Genomic DNA, 25,049 nt, shown 5'->3' on the forward strand with positions numbered 1-25,049 from the left:
GATGTAGGATGCTAAGTGTCAAATGTAGACTTGTACACACACAAGGATCCTAGTTGACATATAATAACACATATCTGTATCTAATTAGTCTTTATACAACTAATTAAAAAAGTTAAGACATCCTAGGACATGTAAAACACCTTATTTAAGTGCTACAAGTCATAAGGATGGCATCTAAGTGTTGTAGGACCTTGCTATGGAGTTTAGGGTTCAAGAGGACCCTTCTTTTGAGTTTATAGTTTTATGACCATAACTCATTGAGTTTACGGTTGTAAACCCATGAGTTTACGGCCGTAAACTCATGCTTTCTTGACCATGAGTTGTTTCGAAGCTCTACAAGTCCTTAGAAGTGTTTCCACTTGAAGTATAAGTCTATGGAAGGGATTAGGGCACCATTTCACTCCTAAATGGAGTTTACGGCCCCTAGACCATTTCCCTTTGGGTTTACAGCCGTAAACCCTTATGGATAATGGTCTTTTGCCATTTTCAAGTCCTTAACTCATCAAGGAAGGGATCTATGCAAGTTACCAAGCCTTAGGAGGGACTAGGGCACACTTTGGCACCCTAAATAGGGTTTACGGTCCAAGAACATCTTGGACCGTAAACACCTTGATCTTGGTGTTTCTTGGTGTTTTTCTTGATGTAATGAAGTGTATCAAGCCTTATAATACTCTAGGATAGAAGTACTTACAAGATAGAGGCTTGAAATTGTACCAAAAGGCCAAGAACACTAGTGTGTGTTCTTGGTGTTCTTGGTGAAACTTGAAGATCTAACCTTTTGGAATGATTTCACGGATGGAAGTGTGTTAGATCACTAGATTAAGGTAGATATCAACTTAAAAGGGTTAGAAACACTTACAAGTTGAAGATCTAGAAGGAAAAGTCGGATGCTACTTGAGAGTTTTTTGAGTTTTGTTCTTGAAAGGTGAAAAAATAAAATGGCTAAGTGCCATTTATATACCCTTGGAGTTTACGGCCGTAAACACCAAGTTTAGGCCGTAAACTCCAAACTTTTGAAGTTTTGGGACTTTATTGTTGCACAATAAACCCTAATGCATCATCTCTCCTGTTATCTCTTGGAGTACTAATCTATAAACCCTCAAACTTATTCCTAAAATCTTGAAAGTTAGCAGGAACAGTTTTGACTTCTATTGAAGTGTATGGTTATACATAATAGAAATTTCGGGTTGTCACAGATTTAAAGGGTACATCTCTCCCTTGCGCTCAGATTTCAGCGGAACCTTCTTTGATTGTTTCTCAATGATCTCAGAGCCCTCATCATCAAATGAAACCTTCAATCCTGTGCCTACAACTAATTGTGACACACTGATGAGGTTATGCTGCAACCCTTCCACATACGCCAATTTTCGAATCGAGAAATCTCCATTGGTTATCATACCGTATCCCTTCATTGTTCCATAGGAATTATTTCCATATTTTACACACCCACCATCTTTCAGGGACCGAAACTCCCTCAGCTCTTCCTTCCTTCCTGTCATGTGACGCGAGCAGCCACTGTCTATATACCATTCATCATCGAACTGCTCGTCACTTATTACCTGCAAATTCAAGCAGATTTAGGAACCCAAAGTTTCTTGGGTCCTGGTGAGTTTTTCACAGAAAAAGGAATTACAGAAGAAATATCAACCAAATATGTTCTTTTTACTAGAGTGGTTTGATCTTTTGTTTTAATGGTATACACCTTGATTTTAGTTTTATCATGTTTAATTTTTGGTGCATTAGTTGGTGTGTTGTTAGTTGGTTTAGGAATTTTCTTTTGACTCCTAGGGTTAGCTGAAGATTTCTTATTATTGAGCTCAGAGTCTGATGCTAGCTTTCCCTTTCCTTTGATGTCCTTCATAGAATTTGTTTTGCATTGGGACTTGCAAGGACCGAAGCTGGACTTAGGAGCGAAACTGGGTTTAGGACCGAAACTGGGTTTTGGACCGAAACTTGACTTTGAACCGAAACTAGACTGGGGACCGAAAGTTGACGTTCGGTTCTGAGTGACGGTGTTCGGACCGAAACTTGACTTTCGGTTCTTGGACTTGGAATAGTAGGAATTTAGACTGAAACTTTCCTTTAGTTTTTCCTTTCCTTTGTCCGTTGATTCTTTCTTAGGAGGGACATAGTTGGGATTTTGAGATTGCCAGTGCCTTTTTTGCTCATTCAGATTCTTTGCATATCTTTGATTTCTTAAGCGTTTCTATTCAGCTAACTCCTTCTGCGATTTATGGATATTGAAGCTGGCCTTTGGCTTCTCCTTTTGAGTTTCGGTTGTCTTATTTGGAACTTTCGGTTCTTCTATTGTCTTGGTTGGAACTCTCGGTTCTTCCATTGGTTCTTCAGGGATTTCTTTGGTTCCACTTGTGCTTGGTTTGTCAAAACTCGAGGGTTTGTTGATGAGTTCAGCAACGCATCTTCCTTTAACCTTCCACGAAGTCTGCTCAGACAAGCCTACGGTTTCGTCTGCGTTGTCAATAGGGGCTGACCAGAAATAGTCGTCGCATCCTTCAGCATTATCTTTGTCGACCAAGATTCTTAATTCTGCCGTTTGCTTTGGAGTGACCCCTGTAACTGCATAAACCTGATTTGGCACAGTTTGAACCTTTTGATAAACCATAAGTTTTTCCTTGAGTTTCTGTTTCTTGTCTTTTGACAGGCGAGCGAATTCAACCGAATTTTCAGAAATGAGGGGTTTCTCATTCTCGGTTTCGCTCTTCATAAACTCAGAGCAATCAACAACGTCTTCTACTGAGATTTCACTCATCTCGCTTTCCTCATCAAATTCAGACGTGTTTTCTAAGTTCATTTTATTTTCTGAAGTTAATTTGGCATTCGAGAAGTCAAATGATTGAATAGTGTCTGACTTAATTTTCAACCTATCATTTTCATCTAAAATACCTTTTAGCATACATTTGTGTTCCTTAGAATCGATGAAGGTTTCCATCTTGTCCAGTCCAATTTTGTAAGACATGGACGTCTCTTCTGATGATACTTCTGATTCACATTCTGCTATGATCTCATCTTCCTTAAATTCAAGGAAGGGCAAAATCATCTTATGAATTTTCTTTCCTATCTCACAACTTAAATGCAATTGAGCAATATTAGTATATAAACGCTTAGCAATTAAACAAAAAACATTCCTTTGTTTTAAAAACTTTAAATTGTCTCTTTGCAAATAAATACTTTCATCCTTAGCCCTAATTAACTCCGCCTCCTTTAGCTCAATCCACATCCTTCTCTCCTCACTTTTTGAAGACACCCTGCTGAGTTGGTCAGTTAGGTTAGAATTCGCTAACCGAGTTTGCATGAGACTACCACTTAAGTTAGAAAATTTTAATTTTAATTCAGTTAATTCTTCTTCATAATCTATTTTTGGAACTTTAAGTGATTCAAGGATGGATTGTACCTTTTTGATCAACCGATCGCAGTCGTTGATCTTCTCACTAACAGGCTTTGCTGCAAAACATTTGTCTTCAGTCAGGTTCGGTTCCTCATTTGCACTTTCGGTTGATGAACCAACTGTGACAATTAAGCACTTTCCAGCCGAACCTACTTCCTTTGCCACATAAGCCTTTCCATGAGTGGGCTTTCTCACCTCTTCATCTTCAGAGTCGGTTGACCAAACTTCAACGCCACCGAACTCATCTTCATCTGCATTCTCCTGCACAATCAAGGCATTCATTGAGTTGTTAGTTGCCTTCTTTTTCTTGATCTCTTCCAGCTTGCGCATATAGTATGCTTCATCATCTTCACCATCTCTTTTCTCAGCCATTTTCGTTAGCATCCAATCTTTGGCAAAGTGGTTCTTGCCGTGACAGTAATTGCAGTCGTACCCTGAGTCTCCTGCAAGCTTGCTCTCCTTCTTATCTTCATCCTTTTGAGAGGAGATTTTTGCTTCATCCTTCACCTTATCAGAGCTGTAGCTTCCCTGCCAGTTTCGGTTCTTGTTGAGAGGAATTTTTCTCCGTGCAAACTTCTTTGGATTGGTGACCATCATAGCGTACTCCTCGCTTGTTAGATCACACTCAGACATATGAGACTCTTCTTCTTCTTCTGCAATACTTTTTCCTTTTGAGACAAGGGCCAGCGATCCCACACCAGAAACCACTTTTGCTTCTTTGGTTACTACATTCTCATGTGACTTAAGTATTCCCACAAGTTTCGCTAGTGAGTAAGACTTGAACTGTTCATGTGCTTTCACAGTTGAAACCACAGCCATCCATTCTGGTCTCAACCCATTCATAAAAGTCACCTTCTGCTCGATCAGTTTTCTTTCTATTCCATGCTTGATCATCTTACTTAGGAGATGATTGAACCGATCGAAAGTTTGTATGGTATTCTCCTCTGGTTTCTGTTCGAAAACTCCAAATTCTGACAGCAGCAGGGTTTGAATAGAGTGTTCCAGATCTTCATCAGTTGAATAGAGTTCTTTCAACCTATCCCAGATTTCTTTGGCCGTCGTGCATGAACCAACCAACCGAAAAGTGTCAGATTGTAAGGCGAATCTGATCATTCTCATAGCCTTCACATTACACAACAACTTGTCTTTCTCGTCCTGTGGCATCTTCTCTACATCCGCCACCAGCTTGTTATATTCCTTTTGGGACTTAACAGTAGTGTTCGTTTCTGAGTGAACAAACGGCCCAAGTGTGATAGCTTCCCAGATGAGATAGCCAATGTCTTCAGCTCCAACCACGTAGTCTTCGAAGTGATGCGCCCATACTTCATAGTCTTGAGTGTAGAGTATGGGTATCCTGGTTGTAGATCCAATGCTGTTTGAGATGTTGATGGGATTTGTTTGCGAATCTTCGTGAGACATGGTGAGCTGCTAGAATCAAACCTGTAAAGTTGAGATTAGGGTTTTATCAGAAACAGAGTTGCCGTTGAAACAAGGAAGACGGCTTCTATTTATACGATAAAAGCGGAAACCCTAAGGAATTCTGAATACAGAAGGAATGTGTATTGATCACACAGTCTCCAGCTCTGATACGAATTGTTAGAACAAAGTTCTATCAGGATCGTTAGATTCTATGCGAGCAAACAATTATGAACGTAAATAAGAACACGAGTATGGCTTTGAATATGTTGTATGATTAATACTTCAACACCTCAGAAGAGCTCGATAAAGAACTTCGACTGTAGAGGTGTTTAGGGTTACAAAACTATCAACGTAATAATCAACCTCGTATTATGCATACATGCATGCATATATATAGTATAACCCTACTAGCTAATCTAGATAATCACGGATGGACAGGCCCAATCCGGATGCAAAACGTAAGGCTTATGACGCAACACAAATGGACTCAACAGACTTTTTATGCCAAAATTTAGATGTCTCATCGATACATTCTTTTTTCTTCTTTGACTTTCCCTTCTTTGGCGTTTCCTTCTTTGATGCTCCCGTCTTTGACTTTATCTTCTTTAACTTTGCCTTCTTTGATCCTATCTTCTTTGATTTTATCTTCTTACCCCATGTACTCTCAAATCCTGCCAGATACTCCTAAATATCTTAACCTGATGATGGTTGTGGCATAAAATTATGCTCCTGTTGATTGTTGATATGTTTTTTTGTTTTACGAAAAGGATGTTCAAGTGGGAGGAATCTTCTATGTCCAAGGAAGCATACTTTTTTGGACTTTGACAACCATTGTGAACAAGTATTCTTTGAACATATTGGACAAGCATAATAACCTTTAGTAACACACCCTGAAAGATTACCATATGTGGGAAAGTCACTTATAGTCCAAAGTAATATTGCTCTTAGATTGAAGTATTCTTTCTTATAAGAATCAAAAGTCTCAACGCCAGTTTCCCACAAGAGTTTTAGATCTTCTATCAATGGTGCCAAGTAGACATCAATATTGTTACCAAATTGGTTTGACCCGGATATCAACAGACTCAACATCATGAATTTTCTTGACATACACAAATAAGGGGGTAGATTATATGTTATTAGGATAACCGGCCAACAACTATGCTTGGAACTTAATGACTTGTGAGGATCGATACCATCAGCAGACAAGGCTAATCTAAGATTTCGTTTTTCTTGTCCGAATTCTTTCCACGTGTTATCAACAAGCTTCCAAGAAGGGGTATCGCGAGGATGAGTAAGCTTCCCATTATTGACCCGACCTTGTGCATGCCAACTTAAGTCATGTGCAATGTGCGGTATTGAAAACATTCTTCTAAATCTAGGGATGATAGGAAAATACCACAAAACTATTGAAGGTACGTTTTTGGTATTCTTCTTCCAATGAGATGTGCTACAAGTTGGACATTGAGAAGCATCCTTATGTTCTTTCCAGAATAGAACACAATCATTTTCACATGCATGAATCTTCTCATATTGTAGACCTACTCCGTTTAGAGACTTCTTGGATTCATATATCGAGCTAGGGATGGTATTGTTTGATGGTAAGATATCTTTTAGGACACACAAGAAAGCATCAAAACTAGCATCAGACCATCCAAACTGACCCTTCAAATGTTGGAATTTCAATAATCCACTAAGTGCATTATATTTTGACCCTAGATAAAGTGTCTTATCACATTCTTCAAGAAGTGATTTCAATGAATCAGGTTCTTTGTCTACATATTTGAAGGCATCATGTAGCATATCCTTTGTATAAATAGCATTTGGAGGAATGGAATTGTTAGGGAATCTAGAATCAATCTTGGGATGTTTTTCGCCATGGAAAGACCAAATCTTATAATTTTCATCAAATTCGTGGGAAAACAAATGATAACGGACATTGTCGATTGAGCGGTGACACAAATTGATACAATTTACACAAGGGCATGACATAACATCTAACTTTGGATTATTACTTCATGCAAACTCTAGAAAAGCATTTACACCTTCATCATATGCATTTGATAATCTACTAGATGAAATCCATTATTTATCCATTAAACACTTGTTCACAACCTACATTATTATTTACCATTTAAAACAACAATGATTACGCATGTATAGGGACAAAAACCGTGCAAAAACAAAACTATACAGGGACAAAAAAACTGTACAAGGGCCAAAACTAATGCATGAACCAAAACTGTACAGTGGACGAAAACTGTGCAAAAACAAAACTGTATGTGGACAAAAAAAATTGTACATGGGCCAAAACTAATGTAGGGACCAAAATTGTACAGGGACAAAACTGATGTATGGACCAAAACTATGCAAAAGCAAAACTGTACAGGGGCCAATGATAACCCCTTTTTTCCTTTCAAGAATACCCTTTTTACGGTTTTACCCTTGAAATGTGTGAAGAGGGTTGCCACAAAATGGTTTCTTTTCTTCACTTTCTCTTCCATACTTTCTTATATATTTAGGGTTGAGATCTAGTGATAACCCCTATTTCTGTTCTAATCTGAATATATTTAATAAATCTTTCAGGGAACAGCCATCAGAGACAGCCATCAGAGACATAATACAAGAACAGTTAAAGGAAAATGGAAACGGGAGGGGACTCACGTATATAATGTGTTTGTGTGAAAATGAAGAGGAAGAAGATGAATATTAATATTATTATCATTATAGCACCGATGAATAAGTGTTATCCAGTGGATCAGAATGAGTCAACATCTGTGTGGTGTGGAGATTATGGAATGTGTTTGTGTGATATAATTGGCGTGTTTTAGTCTGTGCACCATAAATTTGCAATTTGGCTTTTCAGTTGGTTTGATAAATGTACCAAATTTAAGGGTTTGTGGTATTTTCCTATTATCATAATATTATTCTCTTTAAGCCTTTGGAATTGTGGTATTTATTTAAGGGTTCATAATAAAGTGTGGTTTGAAAGTTTGATATAACTCATAATACCCTTTTCTTTTATGACACTTTTTCAAATATCTTTGATGTTGAGTGGTTTATATCACATCTATCAAGAGATGTGAAAGTGATACAAGAACTTCCAAAGAAGGGAGGCAAGATTTGGACTCCATATAATATGCATGTTGTTAGATGTCGTTTTATGCATCTTTTAGGGTAGTTTTCATTATCATTTTAGCATCATATTTTGTACATTTTCATGGCATTTATTTAAATAATGTTCAGCTCATGTATTTCGTTAGAACTCCTGTACTGTTCATGTTTTTATGTCAATTTCAGATAGTTCGAGTGGAGCAGTGCTTTGGGAGCAGTTGCATGCATGTTTGGAGCTTAAAATGGAGCTTGGGACTTATGGAGTATGTTGAGGAATGATTGGAAGATTCTTTGGTCAAGAAACATTCGATTGAATTGATCACACGAAGAAATAATCTACAATCTAAAGTTAAAGGATGTTGCTGTCAGCTTTAACCATATATCGAGAACAGTAACTCTGATTGATGCGATTCAAAATGATCCGGAAAGTAGACAAAATTTCGGACGTCATAGGCATAACATGTGATCGCAAGTTGCCTTCATGCGATCGCATGGGGCCCTTTTTCGATCGCAGGTTTGGTCGCAGGTTGCCTTCGAGGTTCTTTTGTGGCCAAAATTCATCCGGAGTGAAAACTCAATACCTGCGATCACAGATTGTGTACATTCGATCGCAGGTTGGCCAAAAAGTGTCAAAATAGCATCCTACTTCATTAAAAAGGCACCAGACGTGTTTACTTCAAAACCTGCAATCGCAGGTTGTGCACATGCGATCGCATGTGCGCCATTTTTGTTGCTGGATGTATAAAAAGAGCCTGATAGCATCCCTGTAACCTAAGTTGGCGATTACAGAGGTTCCAAACGACGAAAATACGATTTTGGAGGCGTTTCTTCTTTAATTTCATCAAATTCTGAAGATATGAAGACTGTGGATCATCTCCTTCAAGTAGATTAGTAAGATTAGTAGTTTGATGTCTCTTTTCATTTGTTTTTATAAGATTTTATCCATGTCTTGCTAAAACCCTAGTTTTCAGTTCTGCACAAGACAAGTACTTTTCATGTGATTGATCATTAGATCTGGTTTTTGATTTGTGTTTCTATCTAGATTCTTCAGTTTTGTTCTTAGTGAATGTTTGATTTTGAATTCTTGTTAGTCTGATCACCTAGCTAGGGTTTTATCATTCCAGTTAATCAATTAATAGAATCCATAATTGTTCTAATTAATTGGTAATAAGTAACAAGTAATAAATCGGTTCCGTGTTTGGGATTTGACTTTATTATAAACTGTAAAAATCATATCTTTACGCTTCCGATCTTGTGAGAAGTATTGGATATTGCTGGGAATTTTACAAAGAACTTAATGCAACTTTTCTAATCATAATTAAGAGCTTGTTTGATTAGACAGTAAAAAGTTAGGGTTAATTGAAGAGATTGTTTTGGTTAACTAAATAAGGTAAAAGAGAAATTACTAGAGCTTGTTAGTTTTTCTCAGTACTAGCTTTAGATAGAACGCATCTCAAATAACCAGGTCAATGTTGATTGCATGATTAGGAAAGTCGCAGCAGAACTGAAATCGTTTTTTTTATATTGATTTTCATTTAGTTTAATATCACTGCGTTTTTAGTGTTTAGTTTAATTGAAATCCCCCTTTTATATTTTCTGTTTCTTGACTAGATTGTGTCTGATGCAAAAAGGTATTGACCATTAGGCTGTGTCCCTGAGGATTCGACCCTGCTTCCCTGTGCTATATTTTTAGTGCAACCAGCAGTGATAATTTATTTGCTTAATACGCGCACGACAGCGTGTTAACACATGTTTCAAGAAAGTGTAATGAGAGATGCTATCAGATTCGTGTACTCCCTGTGCTTTTGAAGAAACATGTAAGTTATATCAGCTCCAATTCTGCATTGTGTATCAGATAAGCATATAGTGTCTTGCATTAGTTCTGATGACAATGTAACTTCTCTTTTGGGGTTGTTTGATACTTTATGGTTAATATCTCAAGTTTGACAATTGGCACTCCATTTGTGGTGACCCCTAAATGTTACCCACATGATGCCTTAACTGCATTATATTTTTATCTGATTGTTACTAGGTTTATATTTCAGAATGATATTCATTGACACTTTTTGTTATGAAAATTTTGTAGCATATGTATGTTTTTGTAAGACCGCATTCACCACTGGGTATACAAAAAATGAATACTTGAACAAACAGATTGTTTATGGACAACCCGAAAACCTTGAAATATTTTTTATTTTCAATATTAATATGTGAGAATTGGGAAATATGCTATTCATATTTGCTATGATGCCATCATTAGTGTTCTTCACTACTTTATGTGAAAAAGACGTGAATGCCCTCAGTTAGTGAAAATAGCTCTAGAAAGCTTGGCGCTCGCTGTTCATGATTTTTATAGTTTTATATTTTTAATTTTAAATAAATCTATGATTCCTTTTCTTGTACAGGCTGTTCAGCTGAGCAAATATGATTACAAACTTTCTAACAAGTTGGAGACTGATTTGCAAAAGCTTAGACGTAGAGTAAATTATCATGCTTTGAGGTTCACTAATCCTATAAATAAAATGGGTCAAAAGTTGGTAAACCAAATGAGGAAGATGGGTAAACACTATGTTGCTTTACACCTGAGGTATGCACTTGATGCTTCTTGTATTGATCTTCACTAAAGAAAATAGTGTGGTGTCATTATGATTTATGATTTTCATTTCAAAAATAGGTATCATTATAATATTATTCTCTTTAAGCCTTTGGAGTTGTGGTATTTTATTAAAAATGGTGAAATGATATTGCAGTGTGCTCATGGTAGGCCAACAATTGTGGCACTTATGGACATGGTGGTGCTGCATAAACAGATTGGAACAGTGGTCCAAGAGTCGAAGGAGAGAATGGGAAAGTAGGAGCAGGAGCCTATTTTATGATGATAATTGATGTAGATCATAATATGGTAATTAAAAAGGTAAATGAACCAAAGCTGCTACAGGCATAATCTAGAAGAAGTAAAAGGGTAAATCAGGAATATGGCTAAAATCTATTAGAGAGAAAGGGGAGGGGGGGGGGTCTTGTTGTATATATTTATTAATAACAATGGTCATCTTGACAAGATTGGTAGCCAACAAGGTTGTGGTTATATTCAGCAAGAGCTCTTGCTTTATATGCAACATCAGGACACTGATATGCAACTTTGGGGCATACCCAACTGTTTATGTGCTTGATGAACACCCAGATGGTCAAATAATCGAGAGGGAACTCAAAGCCTTAGGGTGTAAGCCATGTATCACAACTATTTTTATAGGACATGAGCTGATGGGTGGAGCCAATGAGATTATGAGCATGCATCTCAAAGGCCATTTGGTCCCTATGCTCCTCAAAGAGGGAGCTATATGGCTCTAATACCATAAACATAGCATTTTGTTAAGTTCTATCAAACTTGAGAACAATCATGAATCGGAGAATTGAATAAGTAGAGTAACTCATTTGTTGGAGTTCATAGTTGTCTATTTTGACCATGATTTTCGTGTTAGTTGTAATGATCAATTGATCTTTTATAGGACATTTTGGATAACTGACCCTGGCTATTGGTGGATTTTTTTTTGTAACACCAGAAGATCAAATTGTACATCATTTCTTGCCATGTGGACAAGAATTGCACCTATTTTAAACTCAATTTTTTAATTAAAAAGTCCTCAAATTGAGTATATGGTCTATGACTGTCATTGTTACTTCATCATGTGCTATTTTGTTGTTCTTGGGTCCTAATGGATTGATTCTTGATCTCTTACTTAATGACGCTTCTCTTTTATGAGCTTTTATAAAAAAAACAATTCCTAATTAAGCAAGACTTAATCACAACTTCTTTTTATCTATGGACATTCTAGGCTAAGACAGATAGAGAAGCAGGAGGAAACAAGGGCATCTCTGATGGACATGTAGGTAAGGTAGAAATGATGAAGAAAAAGCAAACCAAATGTTCGCAAGATGAAAGAAGGGGATAAATATATTACATACAACTTGAGAAGCTTTAGTAGGTGAGAAACTCTTGAATGTGTTCAATTTACCATCAGATTCATGGCTATCAGGCGCTTCTTCCCCTCGTGTTGACTTTCTTCTGCTATTTCTCCTTCGTTACTTGGTTTTATGGCCAACCGGGGAAGTTCAATTTGCCTGAATCGTTTCAAACAGGAACACCTTAATCGGACCTAGGGCACGTAAATTTGAGCAATCTCCAACGATGTCAGGTGAGCCCAAGGTCTTCGGCAAGGCGAAATCAGTCGGAGGAGAAGTAACCTAACATCGTCGGATGAGACGTTGTCTGCAAGGCGAGGCGAGGTCGCATAGTAGATCGATTGTAGAGAGTGTAGTGACTGAGTGTTTTGATTTTTGTTTGAAAAGCCTTAGGATATTTTAGTAGTACCTCTATTTTTGTAACAAGAGATGCATGCCTTTCATTAAAATTATAAGGCGACGATTATTGAGGACGCACATTTAAGATAAAGTGCCCTCTGTGGTTTTAATTTTTTTTACTTGAGACACTAATTTAAGGGCATGAAATAATGAATGACCTAAATCCTTAAATTTTTTGTAGAGATGACACTATTTTAATGTAACTCTCTTTTGCGTAACATAAATAGATGAGTGTCGTGGTTTGCGCGTTGTAAAAGGGCTTTTTGTAGTAGTGTTACTATTTTTCGCTCTTCAAGGTGCCTTCCGCCATGATTAAAGTCCTTGAGAACTTATGGGCTCATTTATTTTGGGGAGCAATTGATAACGATAGGAAAGTAGCTTTGGTAAAGTGGTAAAAGATTCTTAATTCTAAGGAAAAAGGCGGGCTTGGAATTGGAAGCTTGAAGGCGTTTAATTATGCTATGTTACTTAAGCGGAGATGGAGACTACATAATGACTCATATTTGATTTGGGCAAAAGTTATTACAGGTATTCATGGATTAATTGATAGCCTTGACGATTTGAAGAAAAAACCAAATGGATTGAGTGTTTGGATTTCTATAAAAAAGTTGTTTCCGTATTTGCATGAAAGAAATATTGTTTCTTTTTTATGTCTTAGGAGGTGTATTGGTAATGGTAAAGGTACTCGTTTCCATAATGGTGAATATACCCGTTTCTAGGATGAAAACTGGTTGGGTGATGGTATTCTTATGGATAGATTTCCTCGTCTTTTTGCCATGGAATCAAATAAGGAGTGCTTGGTTAGTGACAAACTTGTTAATGGGCAATGGATGTGGAACTGGAATAGACCGGTACGTGAGGGGGGTATTACGGCAACCCATTTTTTGGTTCTTTAGTCTTGCCTTTTGCAGGTGATTCTCTCGGACCGGTTAGATAAATGGGAGTGGACCTTATGCCAGGATGGCGTTTTTGTGGTTAACGCCACTAGACGACACATTGAGGGTATTTTGTTGCAGGAGGGTGGAGGTGCTACTCGTTGGTGCCGTTTCGTCCCTATAAAAGTTAATATTATGATTTGGTGTGTGTTGTTGGATAGAATCCCTACTTGGGTAAACTTAGTGGAGAGAAATGTAGATATTTCTTCATTGTTATGCCCTTTTTGTGACTCTCAAGTGGAGGATTCCAATCATGTGTTTGTGCATTGTGAAGAGGCGAATGAAGTTTGGAGGAGAGTGATTAAGTGGATTGACCTTCCTTTTACTTTGTTCAATAGTGTTGCATATTTATTTTTGTGGGTAGATTCCTATAGTCCCCCTATGCGAAGAAAAAGGTGAATGAGGTCATTATGCTTACGTCGATTCGGATGATATGGATGTTTAGAAACAACGTTGTGTTTCAAAACACCAAGATGAAAATGAGCTCAATTTTTGATAATATTGTTTTACATTTTTATGATTTGTTTTCTAATAGAAGTAGTCATAGTAATATAACTTGGACTTTGTGGTTACAAAACCTAATGCTTCAAAACTGATTGTAATTGTTTTTCCTAGCTCCTTGCTAGTTGGTTTTCGTAATTTATCCAGTCGTTAAACAAATGGAAAAAGATTTATTAAAGTTTACCTCCTTATGCCGCTTCTAGATCCACGATGGAGCATATTTCGCAACTATATTTGTCTTATTATCCTGCAAAACAGATTATATTGCAAAATTTTAGTCATATTCCTATCATATTCTTTATTTTAAACCTAAGAACAATAATAACACTATTATATTGCAGACAAAGCATTCCATTTTTCCTACAAACTACAAACATGAACTAAATAGAAAAAAAGGAACAAAAAAAGAAATGGGAAAGAAATTACAGATGCCTTCAATGCCTTTTTAGCAATTTCTTCAAATCCAAACGAAACCAACATAACAACTTTTGATGGATCAACATCATTGTTCCCTACCTCTTTATTGTGACAACTCGAAAATTTTTACTTTAAAAGCCAATCAAAGTTAGACTCTTTTGCTATCTTTTAGCATAGATTTGGGTCTATTTAAGTGTTCTAAACCTAGTACAATCAAGGAAGGAGCCTAGAAATGCGTTAACTCAAGTCGTGGGAAGCAAATTCGGGCCAAACACTCCATCATGTGGAGTGTGCGGCCGCACACATGAGTGTGCATCCACACACACATGAGTGTGTGGCCGCACACCCATTCCAGCCACACACTCCCTCATATATATTCAACACTTAGCTTTTGAATCAGTTTTTCCACTCCTACAAGTCAAGAACTCGTTTTCTCTCAAGTATCATACCACTTTTCACTTCAATCTTCAATCAAGTAAGTGATTCATCTTTTGATTAGCTAATACATGACCTTAACTAGCAAAACCCTGTGATTTGATCCATGAAAAGATCCATTTTGAGTCAAGAACACCAAGAGCACTAAGAACACCAAGAACATACACTAGTTTTGGACCTTAATCACCCTTTCAAGCCTCTATAACGTTTGTACACTTATCATAACTTGTTATATGCTAAGAACACTTGACGATATGCATGAAAAACACGATTTTGCCATCCTCATAAAGGGTGTGCGGCCGCACACACCCTAGTGTCCGCACACACCCTTTTTAAGGCCTAAAATAGAATCAAACTTCCATTCCGGCTTAGTAAGGGTCAAAACACCTTCCCTAGAACATTCCTAAGGCTTTGAAACACGTTTTTGGCACACTTCATAGTGAGTGTGCGGCCGCACACACCCCTGGCCGCACACTCTGGCCGCACACACATAAAACCCATGATTTGGTGACCATACACTCCCTTGTATAGCCATACACCACTTATGTGCAACCATAGGAGTTAGTAACACTTAATTCTAAGTGTTTCCCTATCCCTAAGGTGTGTCCCTATCACAATTAGTTGTTATATACCCTAAATATATTCATATATGTGTGATTATATGTCGTTTAGGATTCGTTTGAGTCTCGGAACTTCATCCGTGGAACTTCTCATCCTTACTAAGAGCATTTGAGTCACCAATCATAAGGTGAGTTCATACCCCTACATTTTATCACTTTTCACTGTTTTAAGGGGGTAATACAAGTCTAAACACAAGAAATTGTGTTTATTATAAATAAAACTCTTTAAATGTTGTAAATGACATCAAGTCATCAAAATGCTTTTAAATATAAATAAACATCTTTTGAATATTGGAAAATGCTTTTAAATGGTTATTAAACTCTTTTAAATATTAGGAAATGCTTTTAAATGTTTTATAAAATCTTTTAACTTATATTTGTGTATAATTGATGTCTATATAGATATAGTTATATAAGTAGTGTTTAAAGGACTTAGGACTGACTACTAGCTTTATTTCCTTTTCCTTGTTTGGATGTGGACTTAGAGTAACGGTTGTTTGTCCGAATGTCGTTTAAATGTTAGTTATATATCATGTATATGTATGTAGATATAAAAGTTCTTTCAGTCAGTTCAATACATTCGGTTAGCAAGGGTATTCTTGCAGAATCAGTCAATCAAGTACAGAGAACTTACTAGTAAACTATAATGGGTATAGTTCAGGGAGGAACACTAATACTATAACAAACAGGATAACTTGGAATGTGAATCTATTTCACGGCTTAGTAATTTGTTTGCTGAAGTCGCGATTTCTAACCAGAGTCTCTTACGGAAGAGAGCGTATAGTATGGTTATTACCACATCACATCCAAACCTAAATAGGAGGGGTACACGACCACAATACTAAACCTTAAATATAATAAGGGGTACACGACCACAATACCTTACCTTAAATATCAATGGGTACACGACCACAGTACCAGACTCAATTACAAAGAGAACATAACTAATAGTTCAGTCTTAAAAAATAGTAGCTGTGATTACTTAGTATATACGCTAACGTTATATACGATGAGAAACTGCTAGACAGTTGAATGTGAGATCTCTGTTTTACTTTCCTTTTCCTTGTTTGGATGTGGGGGTACGTCAGGATCGCACAATCAATCGTCCGTCCGTTTCTGATTATATATAATAAGTATGTGCTAGGTGAATTACATGAAGTCTTAACATAGAGTATTCAGAGTTTAGTTCAGAGAAACATAACGAGCATATTGTAGTCTTTTCATCGTATACTTATTTTATTATAAACTAAGACTAAATATACTATTACAGAGTATATTAAAACATTCACAGGACAGTTTCATGAAGAGTTAAAGCTAACTATTCAATAATACAGTACGTCAACAGTCAGTGGAAGGGTTTTAGGAGATAAAACTACTTTTCAATAACAAATAGGGAATATAGGATTCTCTGGGATCAATGATAACCCTTTCTAGGTAAACTAGTACATTTTAAAGGATTCTTAAGAAGGTTAATGTTATGATCTCTTCACTTATACATTCCCGAGTTGTATATAACGAAGATCTGGTAGACAATAGAAGGTGAGATCTCTAACTTAGTTTCTTTTCCTTGTTTGGATGTGAAACTAAGGTAGAATCCCACAATTTATTATCCACCCAATCTTGATTATATAATAACGTGTATAAGTTAAGTAATCATGGATATTAACTCATCACTTAGTAGAATCAGTATAACATAGATAACTATTTGTTCGAGCTATAATCATTTAGTTTATACAGTAGGGTTATATATGATGAAGACCTGGTACATTGGAGAATGTGTGAACTCAGTTTGACTTTCCTTTTCCTTGTTTGGATGTGGGGGTACGATCGAATTACACAATGGACTGTCCGTCTCATATTGATTATATGTAACTAGTATAAACTAAGAGATTATAGAAGGAATCGGTTCAGTATCATTTTACTTTAAGGAAACGTAGGGTTTTCTTGTCGATCTTTCAAACTCATTCATTTATCAAAGAAGTTTCTTACTTTAAACTAAATCTTATGCACTCACCAGCTTTATAGCTGATACTCGCTTTCAAAATACTTGTATTCTCAGGAATATATTAAGACAGGTATCTACACTGGAGTTTGTGAAGATGGAGCTGTAGTTTCTCGTCTTATCATTTGATACTATCATATTATATAAATCATGTAATGTTTTGAACTTGATGTAAACACTTTAACATCTATACAATGAATTTTGTTGCTTTGATTACTATTATACAACTGTTATGATACTACATATGACGTCCTCCATCCCCGAATGTTTCTGTCGTTCCGGTTTTGGGGTGTGACAGATTGGTATCAAAGCATTGTTTATAGTGAACTAAGTATATCAACCTATAAAAGATATACAACTATAAATACAATGGGGCCGAAGTGCTCTGTCTAAAAGTATACTTATAAATATATAAATATTATCCAAAAGTATACATGCTCACATATACACATAATAGAATAAGTATCACATGAAGAACAAAACAAAAGTATTTAATTGTTGGACACAACAGTCAAACCTGAGCAGTTATGTAATCGTATCTGGGATGAATATAGCCTGATCAACTATTTTTATTTGAGATACGGCGAACGTGTGTTCGGGAGTGATAGTGGTGTTGCGACAAACCTAAAACTTACCACACTCTATATCCAAGGAATTCTATAGAACAAAACCTAAAGTATAATACTATATGAGTATTTTTGGGTACTATCCAATAACAAGTCTAAAAATGTACAATAACAAGAAACATCGGAATCAAACACAAAACAAAGATACTATAGGAGTATCTTGAATAAACATTAATAATTTATGTGAGAATTAAAGACCCTTACTGATAGATCTATAATTACGGGGTGGATACTTCCAAAGGTTATATATAATAAAGATCTCATAGACTTAGAATGTGTGGTTTCGCTTCATTTCCTTTTCCTTGTTTGGATGTGTCACACCCCCAAACCAAGGATGGCGGAAACGTCCGGGGGTGGAGGACTTCATGTATAGTATCATAACAACAATTTGCAATAGTGATCAAAGTAAACACAACCAACATAAATATAATTGAAAGAGTTACATCATTGTATGAGTTTACATGTTTCCAAATCAATTACATTATGTTGACAAAAATGAAATGTTTGACGCTTTACGTCCCATCCTCAAAAGCACTTGGTTACCTGTTTATTGATTTCCTGAGAATACAAGTAGTTTTGAAAGAGTTTCAACAACTAAGTTGGTGAGTTCATAAGCTTTTGAAGGTGATGCTAAAATCCTTTTCTTGTAACAATGATGTTTGTTCAAGAAAGATCCCATATTTTCTTATGTAATGCATTGTAGTCTTAAAAGTCAAGACCGAAGTGTACAAGTATTTTACCATACTTCAAGTAATTTATGCAAGTTTAAATCGACATAAACTCGTTAAATTTAGAAGTAAAACCCATAAATCTTATGTTTTGTTAATACCACATGTGAGTTATTATAACCATACTATGACTCAGACGGCCTCGTAATACGACGTTCTTCAGGCATCGCAAGTTAAATGACACTTGTCACCCCTGACCTGCCGGTCTAGCTGTTGCATGTAGCTCAGGTGTGGGTTTGTCAGACCCAATATAGATCTATACACAACTATCACGTTCTCCCTACAAGAGACTCTGGTTACAATTTACAGGACTTTTGACTTTGTTATATGGATGTAACGCGAAGCGAATGTCTCACAAATTTATTCATTAACAGATTTACGTGAACTGAAAACCTTTGGTAATGAGTTTGAAATGTAATGAAACATAAACTATACCTATTATAGTTTATTGTAATCGTTTATAATGTAAAAGCAACATAAACTATACTTCCATAGTTTATCAAATGTTTGTATACAATGGACGTAAACTTTGTTTATAACAATAAACTAATTACCATTCTTGTGAAAGAAAAAACCATTTGTTTTCTGGTGTATGTCAATAAACTAAGACGAAATGACATATAATGTAAAAACATATATTCACATATTGGTACACACCTTGCTCAACAAGTTACAAGGTGCAAATGAAATTGATAGCATTTTTCTAGTATTAACATTTCTATTACTGTTCTTAGAAAATTTATAGAAAAATCATCAAAGGTCCAAATCAGAATCTGTAAATTCTGAGAGTTTGGAAAATGAGTCTAGTTTGTTCATAAATTTTATTATGATTTTTAGTGACCTCCAACTTGTGTGAAAAAGTCCTTAATCACAGACTGGTCCGAATTTGTTCTTGAAATGATAGGCAGTTTTGTAAAAATCACCATAAATTGTAGAAAAATCGTATGGGGATGTGCAAGTAGTCATTTTAAAGGTATAAACCTGAACTATTTGCACCTAATACAGTTTTGGAAACTAAAATGCTTAAGTTGACCAAAACAGTCCGTGAATGGAGTTAAACGTTTCTGATGAAGGCTGTTAAATGAGTCTAGTTGTGTTCTTGGTGTTTTAACTTGTATTCCCCCCTTAAAACTTAAGAAAAACATGAAAAGATAGGGGTATGAACTCACCTTGTGTGTTCTTAGTGGATGGATGTTGAAGAAAGGAAGTGTTCTACTCAGGAACACTAAGAAGACGCCTTGATGAATCGAGAACCTAACATGAAGGTGACGATGTTTGTGTAAGATTCCTATGATTTTGAGTAGAAGGATGTGTAATAATCATAAGAAGAATGAATTATACTTACCAAGAGTGGAAGAAAGCTTGATGATCAGCCTTGGAAGTCTCGAAATTGAGAGAGAATGGTGAGAGAATTTGGAGTGTGATCCTTGGAGGAAAAATGAGAGAATGAAGGAAGTGTGAGGAGAGAGGGTGGGTTGTCCAGCTCTTAGGACGTGAGAATGGCTGGAGATTGATGGAAAAGTACAAGGAAGTGACTAGGTATGGTGGGGAGGGGTGTGGGTTGGTCATGGAGTGGGTATGGGTGGTTGCTTGTGTCATAAATCAAAGAAAAGTCAACACTCCACCCCCTTGTACTTCACCCACTAAATCTTGGATATGATTGGCACTAAAAACGTGGGGATTAATGAAATATGGGGCTTTAATTGTTAAAATATAAGTTTGGGTGAAAATCCCTCGTTAAAATAATTAAAAACGGGCTTAAAACGGAGTCGTGGTCGAAAACCGGGTGGAAAGTGGCAAATCCGAAGTCAGGAGGGTGATTCCGGTCTTAACAGCCTTAGAACCGAAGTGGTCTTGGTCGCTGAAGTGGATCCGAAGGGAGAAGGGGGCTGCGGTCCGAGCAGGTACCGCAGGCGGGTTCGTCAGGAGAAGCTCGGATGTGGCGCTCCAGGTCCGATGGCTGCGGCTAGATGGCTGCGGCTACCTAAGGAGACCCCGGTTTTGCTTCTTGGGACCTCGGCTCAGGGAGGGTTTGGTCCCTATAGAGGGACTTCGGCCCTAAGAGGCTATTTTCCAAGGTATCGCCCCTTTTCGAATGGTTTTTCACCAAGTCACGTTTCGGGATGCCCCAAATGATTACAAAACTCAAAAGAGGTTTTGAGAGAGATTTGGGAGAGATTTCACATTCTTGGAGAGATTTCTCATACAAAGAGAGAGATTTGGGAGATATTTCACATTCTTGGAGAGATTTCTCATACAGAGAGAGATTTGGGAGAGATTTCACATGCTTGGAGAGATTTGTCATACAGAGAGAGGTTTGGGAGAGATTTCAAATTTTTTGGAGAGATTTCTCATACAGAGAGAGATTTGGGAGAGATTTCACATGCTTGGAGAGATTTGTGATACAGAGAGAGATTTGGGAGAGATTTCACATTCTTGGAGAGATTTCTCATACAAAGAGAGATTTGGTAGAGATTTCACATGCTTGGAGAGATTTGGGAGAGATTTGAGTTAGGGAGAGATAGAGTGAAAGAGATTTGGAGAGACTCCTTTTGTGACCTTTTTGAGTGTCCGACTTTGCAACGCAAGGTTTGTAAACCCCATTAAGCCATGTTTAAGGATCTTACACACTCCCGATGAGCATGCAATAGTGTTTTATCGCTTTGGTTCATTACTTACCACAGTTTTTGGTTAAGGAAAAATCTAGATATACGACTTTTCATTTGATGATTTCTCATTAGAATAGCGAGTTGTACAATAATTACATAATGCAAACCCTAGTATACAAGAGTTAGTAGAGTTGACCGGTTTGACTTGTTGACTTTATTTGACTTTGACTTGACCAGAATTTGACGGTTGTCACATCATCCCCCCGTTAGAAGGAATTTCGTCCCGAAATTAGCCTTTTGACTGGGACTTCAAGAATTTGGGAAGAGATGTGGATACTTTTGTTTCATCTGATCCTCGCGTTCCCAGGTGAATTTGGGTCCTCGTTTAGCGTTCCAGCGGACCTTCACAATGGGGATATGACTTTGCTTTGTTCTTTTGATGTCTCGATCCATGATTTCTACTGGTTCTTCCACGAAGTGGAGACTCTCGTTGATTTCAATTTCGTCGAGAGGTATCACGAGGGTCTCGTCGGATAGACATTTCTTTAAATTCGATACGTGGAAGGTAGGATGTACGTTATTAAGTTCATGTGGTAGGCGAAGCTTGTAAGCTACTGGGCCAATCCTAGTGAGGATCTCGAATGGTCCGATGTATCTAGGATTTAGTTTTCCTCATTTTCCGAAACGTATTAAACCCTTCCAGGGTGAGACCTTTAATAGCACGCGATCCCCAACCTGGAATTCCAAGGGCTTTCGTCTGTTATCCGCGTAACTTTTCTGTCTGTCTCTAGAAGCTTTTAACCGTTCTTGGATTTGTACTATCTTCTCTGTAGTTTCCCTTATTATCTCTGGGCCAGTGAGGGTGCTATTAAGGACTTGTCCCTTAGCTAGTTGCGTGTCACCCACTTCAGCCCAACACAGAGGTGACCTGCACTTGCGACCATAGAGGGCTTCAAATGGTGCAACCTTGATGCTAGTGTGATAATTGTTATTATATGAGAATTCGACAAGTGGTAAATGGATATCCCAAGATTTACCAAAGTCTATCACACACGCTCTAAGCATGTCTTCTAGCTCTGAATGGTCCTCTCACTTTGCCCGTCGGTTTGTGGGTGATAGGCTGTACTCCTGTCCAGCCTAGTTCCCAAGGACTTCTGAAGTGATTGCCAGAATCGCGAGGTAAATCGACTATCCCTGTCTGAGATAATGGATTTTGGAACGCCATGCAGTCGTACAATCTCTTTGATGTACGTCCTAGTCAGTTTCTCTATCTTGTCGGTTTCCTTTATCGGCAGGAAGTGCGCAGATTTGGTCAATCAGTCTACGATTACCCATATGGTATCAAGCCCGCCCGTGGTCTTAGGTAGCTTGGTTATGAAGTCCATGGTTATCCGTTCCCACTTCCATTCAGGTATTTCAGGTTGTTGCAGCAACCCTGAGGGTTTATGATATTCTACCTTGACCTTGGCGCAAGTCAAACACTTGCCTACATAGGTAGCAATTTCGGCTTTCATGTTTGGCCACCAGTACAACTTCTTGAGATCTAGATACATTTTATCTGAACCTAGGTGGATGGAGTATCGAGTCTTGTGTGCTTCGTTCATGACGACGTCTCGGAAACCACCGAACTTCGGTGTCCAGATCCGGTTCATGAGGTAACGAACTCCGTCGTCTTTGACTTCTAGGTTTTTATCCATTCCTCTTAATGCCTCACCCGTTACATTTTCCGGTTGTAAGGCCTCCAACTGAGCCTCTTTGATTTGAGTAGACAGGCGTGAATGGATTGTCATCGTTAATGACTTTACTCGGCGCCCCGAGTATTCCTTTCGACTTAATGCATCTGCTACTACGTTTGCCTTACCTGGATGATAACGAATCCCACACTCGTAATCGTTCAGCAGTTCTACCCATCGTCTCTGCCTCATGTTGAGCTCCTTTTGGTTGAGAATGTGTTGAAGGTTCTTGTGATCGGTAAAGACGGTAAACTTTGTTCCGTAAAGGTAGTGCCTCCAGATCTTTAGGGCAAACACCACTGCTCCCAATTCGAGGTCATGCGTGGCGTAGTTGACCTCGTGCGTTTTCAATTGCCTTGACGCTTAGGCAATGACCTTTCCTCGTTGCATTAGTACACACCCAAGCCCCTGGTTTGATGCGTCGCAGTAGACTACAAAGTCTTCGGTTCCTTTTGGTAGAGACAGGATTGGGGCGCTGCACAGGGCTCGTTTTAACGTTTGGAAGGCAGCTTCTTGTTTATCTTCCCATTTAAACATCACACCTTTTTGAGTCAAGGTGGTGAGCGGTTTAGCGATCTTGGAGAAGTTTTGGATGAATCTTCGGTAGTATCCAGCAAGCCCCAAGAATTGTCGGATTTCCGTTGGTGTTGTTGGTGCTGACCAGTTCTCGATTGCCTTGATTTTGGAGGGGTCCACATGTATCCCTCTCTCACTGACCACATGGACAAGGAAATCCACTTCTCGGATCCAAAGTTCGCACTTAGAGAATTTAGCATAGAGCTTCTCAGCTCTCAACGTCTCTAGCACTTGTCGTAAGTGTTGGCGATGCTCTTCCTTGCTTCGTGATTAGACCAAAATGTCGTCGATGAACACGATCACGAACTTGTCTAAGTAGGGTCGATACACTCGATTCATCAGGTCCATGAATACCGCGGGTGCATTGGTTAACCCGAAGGGCATCACTACAAACTCGTAGTGCCCATAGCGAGTTCTGAAGGCTGTCTTGGGGATATCTTCTTCTTGAACTCGTAGCTGATGGTAACCCGACCTCAGATCGATTTTTGAAAAGTAGCTTGCTCCTTGAAGTTGGTCGAAGAGGTCGTCCATTCGGGGTAGAGGGTATCGGTTTTTGATGGTAAGCTTATTTAACTCGCGGTAGTCGATGCACATGCGAAAAGATCCGTCCTTCTTCTTTACAAACAGGACTGGTGCTCCCCAAGGTGAAAAGCTCGGTCTGATGAACCCTTTTCTTAACAGCTCGTTCAATTGGCTGGACAATTCTTGCATTTCTGTCGGCGCTAGGCGGTATGGGGCTTTGGCTACCGGGGTAACTCCGGGGACCAAGTCGATTCGGAATTCGACTTGCCGTGCGAGGGGTACGCCTGGGAGGTCTTCTGGGAATACATCGGGAAAGTTGCACACCTCTGGAACGTCTTTGATATCCTTCATCTCTTGTTTCTTATCTACTACATGGGCTAAGAAGGCGTGGTATTCCTTTCGGAGATACTTTTGAGCCTTAACGCAAGAGATGATTTGTAAGTTTTCACCGGGTTTATCACCGTAGACGAGAAGGGTTTCGCCATTTGGCAGATTGAGGCGAACGGCCCTTTCGTAACATAGAATGTCGGCACGATGAGAACTTTACCAATCCATCCCGATGATTATGTCGAAACTTTTTATTGTTACCGGCATTAGGTTGATTTTAAATGAATGATTATCTAGAGTGAGGGTACACCTTGAGTATATATCGCTAGCGCGCTCTGCTTTTCCGTTTGCCATTTCTACGACGTATGTGTCTTTTAGTAATTGGGGATCTTGATTAAGTAAATTTTTGAATTGATGGTTCACAAAACTCCTCTCCGCTCCACTATCGAAGAGTATGCATACATATGAGTTATTGAGAAGAAACGTACCAGTAACCACCGTGGGGTCCTTGACTGCTTCTCCATGTCCTTTGGCCAGGACTCTCCCCACGCCACCAGCATTAGGGGTTTGTCCCTTTGGGCAGTTTCGTTTGAAGTGCCCTGTCTCCCCGTAGGTGTAACAGGCTTGACTTGCCCCTGTACTGGCGACTTGAGTGATTGGTTGGGCTGGCGTCCTACAGAAGCGAGCGGTATGCCCCTTCTTGTTGCAATTTTTGCAGTGCAT

The 25,049-nt window shown here is 38.2% G+C and overlaps 1 protein-coding gene across 1 annotated transcript; it reads right to left on the reverse strand.

Annotated features, from left to right (window-relative positions):
• Positions 1 to 5,518: 5,518 nt before the first annotated feature.
• On the reverse strand, positions 5,519 to 6,814 carry LOC145112630 (uncharacterized). The gene has a single exon (XM_079048773.1). It carries the CDS (start codon positions 6,812 to 6,814, stop codon positions 5,519 to 5,521), a length of 1,296 nt encoding a protein of 431 aa, XP_078904899.1.
• Between the last annotated feature and the right edge of the window lie 18,235 nt (positions 6,815 to 25,049).

This window comes from Lactuca virosa, chromosome 5 (assembly GCF_052849685.1).
Source record: "Lactuca virosa cultivar CGN04683 chromosome 5, Lactuca_virosa_CGN04683_v6, whole genome shotgun sequence".
NCBI lineage: Eukaryota > Viridiplantae > Streptophyta > Magnoliopsida > Asterales > Asteraceae > Lactuca > Lactuca virosa.